The sequence below is a fragment of the Podarcis liolepis genome (assembly GCF_965112155.1).
Source record: "Podarcis liolepis genome assembly, chromosome: 1".
Taxonomy (NCBI): domain Eukaryota; kingdom Metazoa; phylum Chordata; class Lepidosauria; order Squamata; family Lacertidae; genus Podarcis; species Podarcis liolepis.
In genome coordinates this window covers 67,991,156-68,011,943 of record NC_139554.1, presented here as the reverse complement: position 1 = coordinate 68,011,943, position 20,788 = coordinate 67,991,156, and the positions used below count along the sequence as shown (strand labels likewise).

The window sequence follows — 20,788 nt, the reverse complement described above, 5'->3', positions numbered from 1 at the left end:
TCCCTCAGGCCTCATAGTAGTATTATGCCCTGATTTTAGGTTTATGTAATTTAGTGTTTAATGCACCTTAATACCAACCCAGTGTAGTAAAATGTTAAGTCACGTACCATAACGTACTGCTTTCCGGATTTTGAAACCTTTTTCTAAAGGGAATTACAAATTTCATCCCTTTTCTATCTCCTTCTCTTTGGATGAAAGTCTCACTTCAGAAATTCTAACAGCTTTAGTTTATAACCTTAAACAAATTGCCACTGATGCAGACAATGGCTAAACTATTCACATTACAATTATGTTTATGCCACAGTAAATGCTTATGCCAAGCATTTACCTACCTAGGGGCTGCTCATGTACATAATGCTACACACATATTTAAGTACCTTGCTGAATTTGATCTTTGGCGTTTCATACCATGTAAGGGTCTCTTTGGGGCATCATAGAAAAGCCTGAACTCACTCACTCACTTACTGCCCTGTCTATCTGTCTGTCTTCCTACTTAGATTCTGCATCAGTGTGACCTGGACTGATCCCCATAACTCTCCAGAGTTTCTTGAAGCAATTCCCAATGAAGAACATCCTTCAGCGTGGGCAAGGAATGCCACAATACTTGAAGTTGATTGGCTATGGGCATCAAATGTAGCCTCTATTTATGCAACGCCTTAGCCAATCAGGAAAGTTAATTGAATAGAGTAGTGTTGGTTGCTTACATTCACAGCCAATCAACTTCAAGCACTGTAGCAGTTGGCGACTCCCAAAGCCAGTTTCAAGCATTCCCATGAGTTTCTTTTAGAATGCAGGGTATTGAAAACAGCAGCAATCAACTTGGCCCCATAGGGCCAAGTTGTTTGTTATCAGAACAAAGTCAGCAGCCAGAAGACAGTTCTAACAAGTTGGCTTGTACTGAAACCGATCATAGTTAGTATTAAACTACAACCCCTGGTTTTGAGAAAACCCAGTTTGGATGAAAGCTATGTGTTTGCATTGCAAATGTTTTACGGTCCTGTGAACTACTATACTGAATGTCAAACCCTGCTGAAATCTCAGTGAATAATTCCTCTACCTGTTTCTCAACAGCATTTTAAATGTGATTGAGGTATTGTACAGCAATCTGCTGGTGATTAAACTCAGTTTGATACTTACTGATGAAATGGGAATATTATCCTAGAGTATTTTCCATTAGATAGAAAGCTTTCCACTGATTAGGCCATGCATCCAATTTATTGTAACTAACTCAAGACACACACTCTCTCTCTCTCTCTCTCTCTCTCTCTCTTTCTCTCTCCCCCCCCCCCCCACTTGCTTTACAGCAATGAAATGAAGTTCACACTAATAAAGCATTTTTTAACTCAACTGCCCCGAGGTATTATTATTATGTTTATTATGTTTATTAATTACCTTCCCTTCATCCCAAGGTCCCAGGGTAGCTTACAGCATTAAACCACAATTATTAAAACAATTTCTTATAAAAACAGCTGGGACCAGTGCCGCAAGGCAATGCAGGTGTGGTAGATAATCAAGCTGATAGCCTACCAACAAGAGCCACATTACTCCCATTCTTCTGCTTTTAATGAATGGCTTTTGCCCTGGATCAAGTGAGTTGTTCAGGATGATATGTACAAAGGCATGCCTTGTAGTGGGACATTTTACATGATGCCCCCCCATTCCCTCAACACTTTCAGATACTATGCTTTGAAGGCAAAACACTGAGTCGTTTTGCTTTTAAAATTTGAAGACCATATTTACTTCCATTTTCAATATACACTGTACACATCTTTCCACAGAAACTGATTACTGAGACATAAATAAAATAATCACTCCCTACCATGTGAACCTGACAAACCATGGGCCTTACTGTATAAACATCTTTAAGCTTCCTCACATTCACGCTGTAATTCGATTATGTATATGGTATATTTTCAGCTTCATAAAATGCAGTGTTGTTTGCACATCATTTCCCCCTGCTTTTTTATTTTTCCAATTATTTCAACTACATGCAAATCTGTAAGTATTGTTACTGCTTGGAAAGATTGCCTCAAATGTAAAGATGCTATCTTTTGAAGCATTAAACAATGATTAGGCAGGCGCTGGGCCAAAGGACTGTGCTGTTTAAGAGGAATGGAACCATGCAGCAGCTGGTACTAAGCAATCTTGAGAGAACTGATAACACTTTGTAATTCCATCAAGATGGTCTCAGCTGACAATGGAAAATAACAATGATTCATTTAATCTTGTTTAGTATGCACCAGATTTCCATAGATGAATATCCTTAAGTAATACCATAAGTAATTGGGAGAATATTATGTATTGTAAACCAAGTTCTTCTGGATAAGGGAAAACTCGACTTTAGCTTGGAATCTAGTCTGAGATCTAATACTTAATGTCCATATAGTCTAGATGAAAATGAATGAGAGTTACAAAGTCAAAGCTATGATCATCTGACCAAAGTCTCTCACCAAAGGCCTTTTGCTTTGCTGAAGAAAACTTAAAACATTATAGGATAAGAGGACAGACCCTCAAATAGATCAATGACTGATTAAAGAACACTAACAGAATGAAGCGATAGATTATGCACTGGATTTTACATCTCCCAAGATCTTAACATTCATTATATGCAAAACTAGCTGTGGGATAATATATAAACATTGCCACATACCCAATTCTGCAAATACATCTATTTTTAATATAAAAACCAATGTTGTATAAACAGGAAGGACAGAGCTTACAGTCGTAGATAGACTAATTAAGGTTCCAAAGAACAGTACATGTAGTGTTACCAAATATATATATATATAAGAAAATGGTTTGCCAATTTGCCCCCAAATCAAATAAGCTATAGAAAAATAAAAAAAACTGAGGCTAATGGAGACTACTTTTGTTTGAAACCCCTACAGCAAATGGCGCTGTGATTTTTAGCTTCTGTTGATTGAAATAAGCCCTTCCTAGAAATTGGCACATAGGGATGTGGGTGGTGCTGTGGGTTAAACCACAGAGCCTAGGGCTTGCTGCTCAGAAAGTCGGCGGTTCAAATCCCTGTGACGGGGTGAGCTCCCGTTGCTTGGTCCCTGCTCCTGCCAACCTAGCAGTTCGAAAGCACATCAAAGTGCAAGTAGATAAATAGGTACCGCTCTGGTGGGAAGATAAATGGTGTTTCCAATGCACTTCTCTGGTTCACCAGAAGCAACTTAGTCATGCTGGCCACGACCCGGAAGCTGTCTGTGGACAAACGCCAGCTCCCTCGGCCAGTAAAGCGAGATGAGCGCCGCAACCCCAGAGTCATCCGCGACTGGACTTAACAGTCAGGACTCCCTTTATCTTTAGAAAATGGCACAGCTGGTGCGGTGGAATGCTTTGGAACATTTTAGTTAGTTATGGACACACTCAGACAACATTTATGAGATTTGTTTGTTTGTTTCCGAGAACATAAAATGAGGGGAAGAAATTGATTCTTCAGGTTAGTTGCACAATATTAGATTGGTTCAAAATCTCATTTTCTTGCTTGCTTGTCCAAGCCCAGGTCACACAATAGCAACTCTCTAAGCAAACCCACCCACCCAGGGTTTGTTTAAGGCCTCCTAGGCTGGTAAACAATCCCAGCAACACTGGCCTTAGAGGAAACGGAGCCGTGCAGCTACTCAGGTTGTCTGACCAAGCACTGGGAAACTTCCCCTGCCAAGCAGCCAATAGCACAACAGCTTTTCTTAACAAACTCTGTTAGCTATCCCCTTAGCCTATGGCCTCCTTAACGTATATAAGACAGTAGACTTTGGACACATCCACACAATACATTTAAAGCACTCTCATGCTATTTTAACACTCAATGCTTCCCCCCCAAATCCCGTGAACTGTATGGTGCTCAGAATCGTAGCTCTGTGTGTGAGAGGTCTCCAGAGAAAGAGAGAGGGAACTGTTAGCATTAGAAGCTTGTCAAATACATCTTCTGAAACATGTAATTATGCCTTTCAGCAACTTTGCTCATCCTTACTGCTCATAAATTTTCAAAAGAATTGCAAGCCCATACAGGGTCCAAGACAGATGAGAGGGGGTTGCTCAGAATGGTTACAGGAAGGGGGAAAGCAACAGTTCAGAAAGGGCATGTGTGTGAGAGATGTTCCATTAATGGGATGTCAGTAGCAACAGACAAGCTCACCTTGACTGAGTTTGGAATCTGCTTGATATTTAAAAGCATTTGTATATGAAAGGAGTCATGACGTGATGTTTTAAACCTGGATGGGAAGCAGCACATTTGCAATAAACAATTGAAAGAATTGGGCCAAATGGCACAGCTGAGCTGAAACAGTCAAAATTTCCAATTTCAGTATTATAAAAATGCAGTTCTATTTCTCGGTGAACTGGCCCTAAATAAATTCATCTTTTCTTTTCTTTTCTTTTTTTGTCCCAGACCTGGAAATTAATCATAACTCAGACAGAGCTGTGAAAAAGTATCCAAAACCATTTTTTAAGGTTTTAAAGAACAATGCCATCCCTTGAGCTACTGCTACAGGGAAAAGCTCAGAAAAGCTTCTGAATCTTGGAGCAAAGGAAATAGTGAAAGCTATTTCTCTGAAGTTGGTCAGAGAAGCTCTCTTCTCAAGTAAGCTAAGTTTAGGCACAATCCCTTTCTATAAAATATGTACGATATCTCTCTAGCCCGTGTAGCTGGTAAGAGCCTCAGCTCTGCTGCAGCTCTAAAGTTAGGTACATGGCAGGAGTGCCAACTTGAATAAAATGTTGTGGGGACCCAGGAAAGCCCCACCCCACATAACTGATCACATGATACAGAGCACACACACCATTTGAATGGGAATGCTCATCAACTTTGTGGGGGCCCAGCCTCCTCAATTATTTTATTGTGGGGGCCAAAGCCCCCACAGCCCCAGGTAATTGGCTCCTATGATACATGGGGTTGAGGAGTGTTTCCAGAGGGCCTCTATATTCAGGTGTTACAAGAGCTGGACCATAAAGAAGGCTGATCGCCGAAGAATTGATGCTTTTGAATTATGATGCTGGAGGAGACTCTTGAGAGTCCCATGGACTGCAAGAAGATCAAACCTATCCATTCTTAAGGAAGTCAGCCCTGAGTGCTCTCTGGAAGGACAGATCGTGAAGCTGAGGCTCCAATACTTTGGCCACCTCATGAGAAGAGAAGACTCCCTGGAAAAGACCCTGGGAAAGATGGTTGGATAGTGTTCTCAAAGCTACCAGCATGAGTTTGACCAAACTGCGGGAGGCAGTGGAAGACAGGAGTGCCTGGCATGCTCTGGTCCATGGGGTCACGAAGAGTCGGACACGACTAAACGACTAAACAACAACAAAACAATAAACCATGGTTTATAATGAGGGGAAGAAGGATGGTCTTCTACTGCACTTACATACCCCCTCCCCTCCAAACATCAACTGATGTGGCTGCAACCTGTGGTTTATGAGGTTGGTTTATTTCAACAAACTATAGTTAAGACTACCGCACAGTTTAAGATTTGAACATAATGCTCAGCTGTCGTTAATCAACATCAGAAGTGAAAACTTCTGATCTTTTAGATATAGCAATGGTGGAGGGAAATGAGAAAAGGGAACATGTCTTTTGGGGGGAGCCTAGGCTCATTCCTGCCCTGATATACCATAGTATATTGTGTGATCTAAACTCAGCAGTAAACAAAGTGATTCTGCCTAAATGTTGGTTCATTCAGTGGTGACTTCTCTGAGTTTAGCTCCCTTGCTCCCAAGGCTCAGGAACTGGACTGACAAGAGTTCTGTTAGGTTGAGAATGAATATACCTCACTTTAGGTGTGAGGTGTGTGGGATAAGATAAAATGAAAGCGAAAAACAGTACTTACATTGTGTGTGTTTAAAACTTGACAATTGTACTTAGTTAATCAGTCTTAGCCAGCCCTCTCAATGTGATTTATCTCCAAGTGATATGTTTTCAACTGGGTTATCAGTTATGATTAATGTGGTAATAAGAATACGCGTGATTGGCTAGGGTATTACTGAAAGTGGCATATAATCAACAGCCTAGCATAAACTTTCATTTCTGACACACAATGTACAAAACTGGGGGATTAAAGGGTAAAAATGTATACAAACCTTTTCAAACATAGATGAAACATTTTTAATTTTCAGATTTTGCTTACCCAATTTCATAAGGAAAAGCTGACAGGTGAAATGCTTACATAACGCACTCTAAGTTGCTTCAATAATGAGAAGATCCAAGCTTTTGTAAGTGTTAAAAATCTACTGCTCAAATGACATAGATGCAGTGACATCTTCACAGTTTTTTTCCACTTCAAACGTTTGTTTTTTAAAAAAATAGGAATGAAGGCTTTGCAGGAGATTAATTGAGGGCTTCTAAAATATAATTGGAAACTTAGAAAAACTGTACTGGAGCTTAGCAAAAATCACAGTTAATTTGCTTGACATATGCTGAAGTGAATGAATAAGCTACTGCTGGTTATATTTCTCAAGATAAATGTAAAGAAATTTGATATGTATACACATATACTGTTAATTTTATACTGAGTCTTAAGACATCATTAAAGTGTAAGTTCTGTTCTCAACTAACACTTAACAAATGCAACTTCCAAAAAGTTTACAGAAGACTGAATTCTGGTGCGACTGATAATCTAATGCTATTGTTGAGAGAAAGGCTAGCAATGTAAACACAGGAAAGAATTTATTCTGCTGCTGCTGTTGTTTTTAATTTCCCAAACATTAAATAGTGCCAATTGCCATAGCTTTAACATCATCACTGTAATTATGGGATCACTATCTATTACCAACAACAAAGGTAAAGGTAAAAAGGTAGAGGACCCCTGGGCAGTTATGTCCAGTCGAAGTAGACTATGAGGTGTGGCACTCATCTCCACTTTCAGGTTGAGGGAGCCGGCGTTTGTCCACAGACAGCTTTTCGAGTCATGTGGCTTGCTGGACTAAACCACTTCTGGCACAACAGGACACCCTGACTGCAGCCAGAGCACATGGAAATGCTGTTTACCTTCCTGCTGCAGTGGGACCTATTTATCTACTCGCTCTGCCAGTTCACTGGGAGCAGGGCAGAGGGAAAGGGTTAAACTCACACCTGAGTGGAGGAGGGGGAGGGGGAAGGTTCACTCAACTTTAAGCTCATTTAGTGTCACATGTAGTTTAGTCCAAACAAGACTGAAACAAATGAACATGGACTAAATAAAGGATTAGGATAACCCATGGATTTGGATAAAGGAGGATCAACATTTGTACTTAATTCTAGATTAAGGCAATAAAATGCCCTGTGGCACTGAATCACTGCTTAAAGTAAAGGAGACCCTCTTTAGTCCCAAAAACGTGCAAGCCATGACAACGTCTTCAATGCATTGCCAAAGATTATCTGCTGGATTAACTTTCCATTTCCCTAATTTTCAAGACTTAATTATAAAACAAATACTTTACACAGCAGCCTTACAGAGCAGAGAAATTGTTTTGAAATTGGTTCCTTTAATACATTATAACCCTTATCCTTTTTAGGGTCACCTAAGACAGGCAGGGGCTCTCTGAAAGGAAAAGAGGAACAGAGGCCAATGGATTGGGAATGGACCACTGATAGAGAGGAATGCTAAAGAAGAACGGTTACTATGGAGTGCACTTTGTTTGGCAATATATATAAGTAAAAAACATATTCATAGTTATGGTATTACTTAAGAGTACTCATCTTTGGAAATCTGGTGCATGCTAAACAAGATTAAATGAATCATTGTTATTTTCTATTGTCAGCTGAGACCATCTTGATGGAATTACAAAGTGTTATCAGTTCATGACTGGAATTGCAAATATGTATCATTTGAGCAGTTATCAATGACCCCAAAATCTGCCTACATGTTAAGGTACTTGCCATGCAGAAGATTTATACTAGACACATCACTGGAGCAAACAAAGCACTCTGTAACCTTCCTTAATTCATTACTTGCTTTCTCCTTTTGGTATATCTGATAATTTCTCAATGCTCCCAATTCTCTGTCCTGTGTTGTTGGATAAATGGATCAAAGCAAATAACCTTCCCATCCTACCCTCTGATGGTGTTTTAAGGAACGTTTGGCAACGGCTTGGTGAAATATAGCACTTTCCAGTGGTTGTGGATTTAGATTCAGCTCTTATATTTGCTAGTGTCTGAGTTTTAATATTTTCTTGGCATATAGAAAATAGCAGCAAGCAGAAAAGCATGGCACAGGAGGCTTATTTCATTTTAATTCCACCACATCTCCTTTTCTTTTTTTAAAACCCAAATCCGATGCACATCACTGATTCTAGAGTGGGTCGCTGCAAAAGCAGTAGCAGGGGTCATGCAACAGTTATACAGAAGGGCAGGCTAGAAGGTAAGCAGTCTGCAGCGCAGCTCCTTAGAGCAGAAAAAATGCAGATCCAATATGAATGTTGTGGGTTCCAGCTGATCTATCAAAATATGTACGGTTTGATTGTGAGGCTGGCTTGAAATTTAATATGTGATGTGAGGGACCACAGGCTGAAAGATGCAAAGGAGTGGTTGGCAACATTAGTACATCTGACTGGTACATGTTGGTAGCCAAGGCAACAGGACCAAAGGGATGCACATAGCTTTACAGTAACCAGCACATACATACATACACACACCCCATCCCAAATAACCCTTGCCTGAAACTATGCTCCTACCAGCATCAGGCAACTGTTGTTAAAAGCTCATGGTTGTTAAGCCAAAGTGTAACCAAGTCTAAGTCATGGAGCAGTTCACTAAAAGTCCTCAAAATTATTCTCATACTGTACTGTCACATCCATTTTAACTGCACAGCCCTTATTGCATAAAAGCCCCTTGCATATAGGCTGTAGCCCTCTTCAGATACTCAAAAAACTTGTTAGAGTTCCAACTGGGCAGGGAGAGCAGATGCCAGCCTTGGCTCCAACGGACAGTGGACCTGTTCCTCCTCTTTCAACTTACATGGGTTGAGGGTGAAGGTTTGCAGGGAGATTCTAGTCATGTTCAGTTGCATGTAGTTATAATCCTTCCGTCTGGTTTGCACAGGGCTCTCAACTAAGTGGGTGATTCTAATAGAGTTCAACTAAATGCAGTTAGCATCTCCCTGTAGATCTTCACGCTCAACCTGTCAAGTTTGGGAGAGGAGAGGCAAGGTCAATGGCCAATGGGATGCTGGGGTTGGGGCTGGTGTCCATGCATCTAAGCCAGTTGGAAGCCTCTCACATTTCTTTGAATGCATGAGGAGGGCTAGATTCATTTCTGTATTTTGCATAGCCCCTAGTACAATGCTGGTGTTCAATAATCAAATACAAAATTCCAAAACCCATGTCCTCCTGCACTGGTGGTTAAGCCAAGCAGGTAGCTAGTAACATAATCTTAACCAACTAGCAATAGTAACTAAGGCAAAGAAATGCAGGGCATTTTATTAAAACAAGGTCCATTACATATTATTAAAAGAAGAGTTATTACATACTTATATACCAGTTCTAGTGGTGCAAATGGCTTTACAATCCAATTAGAATTGATTCTTAGCTCTGCTAAGATGATTTCTCCAAAGGAAACATACACCATCTGCATGTACAAATTGCAGCATAGCCGGAACTAAGCTATTTCCTTACTTATAGCAGTTATATACAACCCTTCATAAAAAACAGATTCCAGGGCACTGTGCAATGACATAGATAATCAATTGATTAAAACCTAATGCAAAACAATTAAACACTAGCATTAGCAAACATAATAAAAGACAGCCGCTAAAACCACCATGCAGGCTGAGGGATTATACAAATTAAAATTCCTGGGTAAATAACAAAGTCTTAACCATTTTGGCTGTGAGTCCTGGAAGACCTTACAGGCTTTTTTCCACCTGGCCTGGGAGGGCAGAGCCCTGACTGACTCCAGCTACAAAAGCTGAGGCCACTGAAGAGGCCAGAGACCATCTTGGTTGTCTCTTAGTGCAGACCCAGGTTATCGAACCTGAGCTTCCCCAACTACCAAGCGCCATGAACCACCATTGGCAAGACTGGCAGCAACAGCAGGAGATGTGTTCTATGTTTATGATAATATTTTAATCTCATGTTAATTGTGCTGTTTTAAATGTGCATTTTATACCTGACTTCCTTTAGTAAGGTTTTCCTTTGAAATCGTTTTTTAATTTCTATTTATGCATTTTCAATATTTTAATACATACAAATGTTAAAAACAATTTTTGTTATCTTTACTAAGTTAAACATGCATTCTGTATCTGACCTCCTTCGTAATGTTTTATTTTGAATTCTTTAAGATGATATTTTAGTTTCTTGTTAATTATGTTGCTTCAAATGTATACTTTGTATTTGATTTTCTCCAGGAACATTTTATTCTGGATTGTTTTACTTGATATTCTAATGTGTTGTAAACCACTTTGATATTTTTTTTCCTTAAAAACAGAATGATATGAAATTAATAGAAATGAATGAATAATAATAATTAACCTGGCTATGAGGAAGTCCCAGAAGTCTTCCTAAAACTTTGCCAGCTTTGCCTTCTAGCCACAAAGCAACATGCAAACCAGACCATTATTAACTATTTAGACAGTTATTGAGATCCCACATCTACATTCCAGTTGTTTAAAAATAAGCTTAAACAGTCAAACATAAAAACTGATAACAAACAAAAACTCAGAAGAACAGCTAGATTTGTATCAGCGTAAAAACTAAAAACAGAGGGCTTGAAAAGATCTCCAATGCCAGGGCATTTTGAAAGAAAATAATTCAAGTGAACTGAAAGGCCAACAGACTTGGCAACTTTCTGGCAAGAGAATTTCAAAATTGTGTAGCACAACTAGAAAGCCCCCCCCCCATCTCTAGTCAACATCCACCTTACCTTGATGTTAATATTTGGAGAGGTTCATGAGATAGAAGGTAGTCCTATATTCTTAGCTTGCCCTGAGCATGTTTTCCAACACATATAAAACAACTTCAAATAATGGATTTCCAATGTGGTAGCCATAGAATAAATGTTTATTTAAATTACCGGTATTTATAATCCGCCCTTCGTTGTTCCCAGTGTGAGGAACATTAAAATTCAATAAAACAAGAGTGTAAACTACTTGAAGGGGGTAAAGCAGGGATGGAGGAACCTGTGAGCTTCCAGATGTAGTGGGACTACAACTCTCATCATCCCTGCCCATGCTGGCTGGGGCTGATGGGGGCTGGAGTACAACAGCATACATATAGAAGACCACAGGTTTCTCATCCTAGGTGTAAACCAAAGTAAATTCTCAGTGAGTAAAGCAGGTTCTCAGGTGGCAAAACAGTCTTGTGGTGATTCTTAAATGACCAAAGTGTCAAAAAATTGATACTTTCAGGTGCAGGTATAAAGGCACTGGGAAAGAGGAGAGTTTGACTATTTGTGCTCCCTATGACACCTCCCATGTAGTGGCCAACGCAAGCTTGAATAGAAAAGCCTTTAAATGTTTCAAAAAGATGCCCATCCTCAGGCTTTGATGATTCACCGTTCTTGCCATTGGGAGTTTTTCGTGCAAAACAGAATGGCCATGTTATAATCAAGCATAAAGGTTGCAACTGAATACAAGGTAAGACCTCATCCCTTTGGCACATGCTACTCACCATTATTACTGTTGTCATCAACTAAAATAATCTCTTTGAGCAAATGAGCAGGAGTCCTGTCGATAGCAGAATGAATGGAACGCAGAATCACTGAGAGAGCTTCATTCACAAATATGAAAACAATGCTGACCTCAGGAAGACTGTCTGGAAATGTGAGATTCTTGCACCTTTGAAACAAAGAAAAAGAATGCACTGTTAATTTCTCAAATGAAATGTAGAAGCCATAAGTTCATCCCTTCTGGCTGATACAGTCCTTGGTCATGGCCTTTATTTTTCATTATTTGCATTAGCTAGGAATTACATGGCATTTCTGAAGTCTTGTTGCAAATTTGCTACCTAGAAAAATTCAGTTCAAGGTATGGAGAGACAGCTATCCACTGAATTTCTTGAGTGAGCATATTCTTTGACATTTGATAGAGGGACACAGGAATGGTCTTAGATATGTTGAATAATCAAGGATATTTCATATGAACAGGAGAAAATTGTTTCTATGAAGACCGGTGATATACTCTGTGAATGAATTTTTGAAATATTCATTTCCCACATTTCCCTATAATACCAAATACACATACAGTGGTACCTCTGGTTAAGAACTTAATTCGTTCTGGAGGTCTGTTCTTATCCTGAGGTACCACTTTAGCTAATGGGGCCTCCCGCTGCCACCCCGCCACAATTTCTGTTCTCATCCTGAAGCAAAGTTCTTAACCCGAGGTACTATTTCTCGGTTAGCGGAGTCTGTAACCTGAAGCGTCTGTAACCTGAAGCATCCGTAACCCAAGGTACCACTGTACTTTAATTCAGATTTCATAAATTTATCCATTTTAGTGTCACAGTTTATCTCACCCTTAACATGTTAGAATTATGGCTAATTTTAATTATCGGTTTTTAAAGCTTACATTGATTAATTGTTGATAGAAGAGAGTTAAAGGTTACACCTGGAAATTACTTTGAAGTTGATGAGTTACCATAATAGGGATGACAAAAGAAAATGTTGATGGATTATGTGCCATGGACTGCCTGGTGGGTTATGTGGACCCCCTGGGATCTGTGGGCCACCATTTAGGACCCATTAATGTAGAAAGCAATTGTCAGTGAAGATCAAGTGAGAAGGTATTTCAAAATGGGAGAAGGTATCAAGGGTCAAGTGCAGAACATCTGAAGGGAAAGCATGTTCACTTTAAACAAAGTTCATTTTTCCAACTTAGCCATAATACAAGACCAACATATATTTTAAGCATCACCGATTCCCCCCCCCCACCTTACTGAAGGCATTTGTTCATATGTAATATCAAAGGCAGCATGTTGATCACCCATACTTTATTTGACATCACCAAAATAAGGATCTGAATAACAGGTTTGTACATGCAAAGCTTCCATAATAATGTTGGTCATTTGTTCATATCAATATCTAAAACAAAACACAGCCCATGTCTAGTGGTCAAGCTAGGTTAGAATTAATAAAAGAATGCGGAACTGAAATATCTGTTGTCATAGTCACCAGAAAACTACATACAGCATAGGTAAAAGTATGCTACAAATGCTCTTTCAAGCACAGCAGGCAGTAAACAGAAAGGGGCCTGGTAATTCTCTCAGAAAGCATTTCTAAGTAGACAACATTTGCTGAGGATAGTCACAAAGGAGGACCATTGCAGTTTTCTCTCCTTATAATGGAAGTTTAGTAAGCAGCGTGAAGCTCACTTAAAATAATGAGGAATCATTCTTCCATATTATTGATCCTTGGTAATCTGCTTTCAAATGTAGTTCCATCACAAATAAATTGAATTATGCATTGCATTTCTTTAGAAATCTGCCTCCCCACACAGAAGCCTCCAAAGGAATTCAGGGCAGGATCAAACTATTATAAATCCAGTAATTCAATTGTGTCATGTTCAAGGGGTCCACTTGTTCCTAGATATGGTTTTGGAACTGTAGATGCTACCCAGACAGCGTGTGTTGTGAAAGAAGTCTGCATACCTTCAACCTTGCTTCTCTTCTTGGCTCTTTTTGACAGCCAAAAGCTCAAAGCAGGAGTGGGGCAGTGGGGTTAGAAGAAAATCAGGAGGATTCACACTTCTCACCTCCTGTCATATCTATCCAACTGCTATCAGCTGGGACTTGATACTGATTTCTTGGCATCTGCACCTGACTGCTGTCCCCTGTACCATTGGTCTTGCACCTACAGAGCAGCTAGTCAATCCTGACTTGGAGGTGGATTCAGAGCTGCCATTATACAAAAACTACTTGTAGAGAGCATGCCATCCTAGCTATAGTCGATGTTTGGACATGTGAGGCCACTTTCAAGTGGAGAAATGACAATGCCAGCACAAGGACACCCTCCTACCTCCGGGTATATTTCTAGAGGCAAGTGTGCTCCATAGCAAGCAGGACTTTCAGAGGAATAACTAGGTACAATTTTGAAAGGGGATTCCATCAGCCTGTTTTCTATAAAAAGATAGTGTTAGAGTTCAAAACATTTTTAAAAGGAAGAAGGATACAGCCAAGAATCGCAAGGCAAAACTAAGTAAGTCATTCTTGCAAATTAGCAATTGCATTGATTGCTTTTAAAAAGTAATATGATTTCTACTCAGTATGCTGATGACAATGTAGTGTACACTCAGAGGATGACCTCCAAACCATCCTAAATATCTTTGCAGAAGCTTACGAAAAGCTTGGCCTAACACTCAACATCCCAAAAACCAAAGTGCTGCACCAACAAGTACAAAACAACCCCTCTGCAGCGCCACAAATACAACTCAATGGTGTAACGTTGGAAAATGCTGATCACTTCTCCTACCTAGGCAGTTATCTTTCCACAAGGGCCAACAATGATGCCGAAATCCAGCATCGCCTGAGCTCTGTGAGTGCGGCTTTCTCCCGATTGAAGTGTAGAGTGTTTGAGGACCGGGACATTCGCAGGGAAACCAAAATGCTTGTTTACAAAGCTATTGTACTACCAACCTTACTATATGCTTGTGAAACATGGACCACTTATAAACGTCATCTCCAACTCCTCGAAAGATTCCATCAACAGTGTCTCCGAAAAATTTTACACATCACTTGGGAAGACAGGCAAACTAATATCAGTGTACTGGAAGAAGCAAAGATCACCAGTGCTGAAGCAATGATTCTTCAACATCAACTTCATTGGACTGGTCATGTTTTGTGGATGCCTGATCGTCTTCCAAAGCAACTACTCTATCCTGAACTTAAAAATGGAAAGCGTAATGCTTGTGGTCAACAAAAGAGGTTTAAAGACTCTCTCAAGGCAAATCTAAAAAAAATGTAATATAAACACTGACAGCTGGGAAACACTGGCCTGCGAGAGTTCTAATTGGAGAACAGCCTTTACCAAAGGTGTCATGGGCTTTGAAGACACTCAAACTCAGGATGCAAGGGAGAAACATGCTAAGAGAAAGGCATGCTTGGCAAATCCACACCATGATCAACTCCCACCCGGAAACCAACTATGTTTTCTTACTCTACTAAGTTGTTTTCATTACCTTACAGTATCTTACCTTGTAACCTCTACTGCTGAGTATTTTTGGTCAGCAGGTTACAATTATTTTCTTGTTATAATATTTTTCCATATAATCTATATATAATGTCCAGTCCTCTTTTAAATTATTAGCATCTTTATTTCTTAATCTATTTGTCATGCTGTCAAATTCTTTATATTCTAATATCTTAAGGTGCCATTCTTCTCAGGGGTATTTGGAAAATGTTCTTCTAAACATTTTAAAAAGTTTCTTATACACCGTCCCCCAAAATACTTCTATTATTCTACAAGACCGCCATGAATGGTAAAATGTGCCGGTTGTTTCTTTGCACTTCCAACTTAGGTCAGTTTTTGCTCTAAACATTTTGGCTAGTTTACTTGGTGTCAAACACCACCTACGGATCCTTTTTAAGTAGTTCTCTTTTAACGCATAATTAGCAGTGAATTTTAAATTTGTTTTCCACAATTGTTCCCGCAAATTCAAATCAATATTATGATGCATTTATAAGATAGGCAGACGCATATAATATAGACGGAGATATAGAATTATTTTTTTAAAAAAATATCCATGCAATTGCTAATTACATGAATTCCAACTAATTTGGCCCTCAATTATATGTTACATTGACATATGCATATTTACTTGAGAGGCTGGGAATAAGTCCCATGGAACACAGACATTCCTTTGGCCAACATATTCATTACAGTCTGGAACCAGAAGTAAAGTACTGATAGCCATCAAAACACAGAGAGCCCAGCAATCGATTGCAGCTCTATGTTTCAAATCTTTATGATAGAATACCTCCATTATATTGGTAGCAAAGTACAGTGAGTTAACAAGCTTGTGAAATTACCTGAGTACTAGGGATTAGGTGTCACTGGATATATGATTTCTTCATATCTACAGGGGTTTTTTAGTTGAGCACTGAAGGAACTATCAGCATTACATTACAATAACTTAAACTTGGGATAAATTACTGTGATTTAAATACTTCCTTCTATAACAGTTCAACATGCTGCAAAAACTGTCAGTGCTATTCAATGAAGCCCATAGGAGAGCAACTACTGCTGTGCAAATACTCCCTTTATTAATGTTTAATTCTCTGCAAAGAGCTTAAAGTTGCATGAATATTATATTGTCGGTTTGTTTAATTTTAATATTTGTATACTCGTGAAAAACATTCCATGAATCAGATAAGATAACCAGATCACATAATAGCTTAATAACTGATAGAAATGGCGAAGGAATTAAATTCAGTTTGCATTTAAAGGTGAATTTAACTAATTGACACTTTCCAAAACTACATGAGAACCACAACTCAGACATCCTTGGAAATTTGCACTTATTTGAATTTTCCAATGCAACTTCCCCAATCAAGCAACGCGTACAAATCCATGTATTAGAAAGCATGCATTAAAATGAATATAGTCATTAAAATAACATACAAAAATGCATTCTATTGGGAGAAATCGCTTGCAAAACTGTGTACATTAGTTAAAAATGCATACAAGTGTGTTTACTGGGAGAAATTTTTATTAAAATGCTGGTGAATTTTGAGGGTGAGCTTTATTTTAAAAAAATAAATGAAAATTGCTGCAGAAACATGGAGGAAAAAGAGAAACTGAGAGAATCAAAATTAACTGACCTTTTTATCCCTAGTAACTAAGGAGCAGGAATTTAATTTGACTCAATGTGTCAATATAGGCATATAAAAAGCAATAGTTGTAAGTATAATGTTCAGATTATTAAAAAGACCACATTATTCTAAAAGGAGAAAAAATAGGAAGCATCAAACAAGCGCAGGCTGGTTCCTAAGATAAAAGGTCAGAGTAATAATGAGTTCTTGGCCATTTAAAACTTCTGCAGTATAGATTTAATTATAGCTTGCTGATTTCTTATTGTCTTTAATAAAGTAGAACCCAGAAGAAGAAACATTAAACCATCAAAATTAATTTTTGTCACTTAAATGTTAACATTCTTCCTTGAAGGTTGAGAACAAGAATGTTCTCAGTGTGAAGAAATTATATGATCAAAGAAGTTGGGAGTTTACAGCCTCAATAAACTCAGTTTTATTGATCTATATGAAGGAGAGAAGAACTTATTGAAGGTTCATGTGGGGAAAATATTGACCTTTCATGAGTGTGTAGGCAGGCACCCTCCATAATTCTAAAGTAGGTAATATTATGTTTGGGTGTGGATATACATACAAGTCTTTGTTTTGGGACCAAACACTCACCTGTCACCCGTTTCATCACCGCGTCCCCCCCCCCCCAGATTTATTATCCTGATTTGTTAACTGACAATAAATCACAGTGGCCTGATTTCAACAATCAAATCTACTCTTAATAAGCCAAGAGATGAGTGTTTTATGCACACATACAGAATCTTTACATCTCCCTTTGCATGAGATGTGATTAAACAACAAGTCTCTACCTGATCATTGTTTCCTCTTTTCGCTAAACTGAGAAACTCTGGTTACCAGCTTAGCAGCAAGCCAGGATATTAAATCATGCTTTCAAATACTGAAACTATTATTAAGTAGAAACTTTCTGACTTTATTGTTCACATCATGAAGGGAGGAGCCAGGGAATTCATGTATGAGCAAATCTCAGTTGCTTAAGTCAAGATATGGTCATCTAAATTCTGCATCTCTCTCTGTGTGTTCATTATAAAATGAAGATACGATGCTTTAGAAGGGTAAACCATTCATTATTCTTAAAATGTACTTTGGGCTTTCTAGACAGCTAGATTTTCTAAAAGAAACATGTGGGCAAGATTGTAGCTAATATGTGTGATGTACAGTGCTAATATGTGTGATGTACAGTGCAAAAAATGTGTGATGTACAGTGCAAAAAGAAAGAAACCCAACAAACAAATAATCATGCATCTTATTCTTTCCAAACATCCCACTCTGTGCTCTAAGTGTGGCCATTTTCTTAAAAAGCAAGGCTCATAATGCCCATAACTGCTAGCTTAAGTAGATGCCATAGTCTAGTTTAGATGTAACAGCAAACTATAGTTTGTTGCTGCATCTGAGCTCAACAAACAGCAATTTGTCCAAACCACTTTGTGAACAAGCCACTTTATCAAACCGGAATCTGATAGGACACAGCAAAAAAACAACAACACAACACCCTTTATTTGTTCCTATAAACAAACAGAAGATTGATAACTCCTCCCCTCACATGCAAAAGGAATAAGGGAACATACAGAGTAACAAAAAACCAGCCCCTTGTGTGCAGCCACCATTTATGTCACAGATCCCTATCTAGTTGGAAATATATTAACAGAAGCATACTTCTGTACATACAAGACTCTTACGTGTATTTGGGAAAGTTGATCTTAATAATCTAATAAACACATTTGTCCAATGTTTAAGTGGAAGAAGCGTACATTGCCGCAATATAATTTTTAATGTGACATGTGCTATAAACTACTTATCTTGGAATGAAAAGTGTGAGGGGAAAACAAATGAAACTACATATAAATTCATAATCAAGGAAAGCTGAGGTTTTACTTACGGTAATCACACTCTAAATAGAAACCAACAACTGTGGAGTGTGTGAAGTAAAATCCATTTGGGGGGGGGGGGAGAGAAATACTGTGTGTAAGAATAGGTATACTTGTCTACTGAAGACAGTTTAATCCTCCACTAAACTGGATTATGTCCATTTTATAATGCATTTTTAGAAAGATATAAGAAGCTCAAAATTTCAGAGAAGATGGACAAAGGTAATATCTGATATATGCTGTAAGGAACTGGGAGCATGTAGCTCTGACAGAATATTATGAGCAAACATGACAGCAGCTTAAAATATTTGAAAGGATGCTGTAAAGTAGGAGGAGAATGATGTAGCAGGGTCATTGTAAGATGGACAGAAAGAAATAAGTCGTGGAGAAGCAAGTTAAGGTTGAATATACAAAAATTGCTTCTTTCCAAGTAAAACGGGTGTTAATAAAATATGATACCCAGGGTAGTGGTACAATTTCCTTCCCTTGTGTTTTTAAAAAGGAAATTGGATCGGCTTTGATTTGGAATAGTTTAAATGAAGACAATTTGTCTATAGATGAAGGTAGAACTAGACACTCTTCTATGCTTCCTCCCTAATTTTATGGTTCTCTGATTTCTGAAACCTTGTTATTAGAAAGACTACAGGCCAGCTTACATAAAACATTTTTCGTCCACCCTAATAAACTCATTTTCTATCTACAATCTACTATTGAAGTTACAGGAGCACTCTTTGACTTGAGGGGGGAGAGGAGGAACACAAATCCCTAAGATGTTTGTCTATGATAGCCAAAGAAACAGATAACATTTGAAAAGTATGTCTGGCAGATTACAACTTCATAGGTGGCCTTTTATCCCTCACTGTTAAGAAAAAGAGTAGCAGAATCTCTCCAAAAGAAAGGGAAGGGGCTAATGATAGCTACAGTATTCCAAGGGCTTATTATCTCTTTGCTAGCTCTCTGCTAGCTTTGTCTACACCTAACTGAAAATATCAATAAGTACAAATACATACAAACATACATACAATCATACATACATACATACATACGCTGCATAGTTCTTGTTTGCATATCATTCTTTTTTCAGACTATAGGAGTTTCTTTAGAGTGGGTACTCAATCAAATTTCTATATCAATCAAATTTCTATATTCTTCCTCATTTTGATACTGTATTAGTTTTTAAAACACTAGAACAGAACAGAGCTAAACCTTGTCACTCTCCTATATGATGCTTCTGCCTTCAACATTTGCCTCACTTTCTGTGAAACATCAGTCTACAAATAATCCAGTTTTTTCAAACATATGTTGTCTTAGTGAGACAATATTTTTAATCAGTAAATATTGACACCCACAATCAAAATGCTTCTGATCAAATAACAGCCATTTGAAAATAGGTAAAATTATTCTAAAAATGCCATGTTGACACACAGATACACAAGTGGACTGAGGCAGAATGGACTGATTTTAATGGGCTGATGTTTTAAAAAGATATCTTGTTTAATATTGTTGTTCAGTGCAGACATTTTGGTAGGCCAATGGTTCATAATAAAAATGCTATAATATGGGGACTTGAGTGTAGGTGTGGACGCCTGTTAGCACCAGAACTGCATTCCTTCATGGGGAACCTTCCGTGGAGCACATGACAGTCTTGGAAATGACCACAGCCACAGCTACCCCCCATTCATATACATCTATGCAACCCCCTTAACCCCTTGCCATGCAGGAATCTTTTGCCCAATGTGAGGCTCAAACCCACGACACTGAGATTATACCCACCCATATACCTTTGTATCCTAGGCTGCATTTGTGATTTTTAAGATAATATTTTAGTTTCCTGTTAATTATGTTGCTTTGAATGTATACTTTACATGTGACTATTCAGTAATATTTTATTCTGGTTTGTTTTATTTGATGTTTTAATGCTTCTAAAAAATATAAAGCGGTATGGAAATTAAATTATTGTTATTGTTATTATTATTATTATTATTATTATTAATTGCAGAGCAAAAATGATTGTTTGTTTTTTATATAAAGATCATTTGTTTAAAACAAAACAACGTTCTCTGAAGGCTGTGTGTTCTACCTTCCACAGTGTTGGAGTACACACACACACATCCATTTTTCTAACAGACACCCCCTCCCCCCCTTTTTTAAAAAAAATCTCTAACACATATTTACATGAGAGATTAGATATTATACTACTG

The 20,788-nt window shown here is 38.3% G+C and overlaps 1 protein-coding gene across 2 annotated transcripts in view; it reads right to left on the bottom strand.

The window, feature by feature from the left end:
* GALNT18 (polypeptide N-acetylgalactosaminyltransferase 18) overlaps window positions 1-20,788 on the bottom strand; it is a 336,801-nt gene that overhangs the window by 104,279 nt on the left and 211,734 nt on the right. For both annotated transcript variants that reach the window (XM_083477681.1, XM_083477680.1), the window contains exon 3: window positions 11,581-11,747. In XM_083477681.1, coding sequence (XP_083333807.1) covers window positions 11,581-11,747 — 167 coding nt within the window. The remainder of the gene's footprint in view (window positions 1-11,580; window positions 11,748-20,788) is intronic.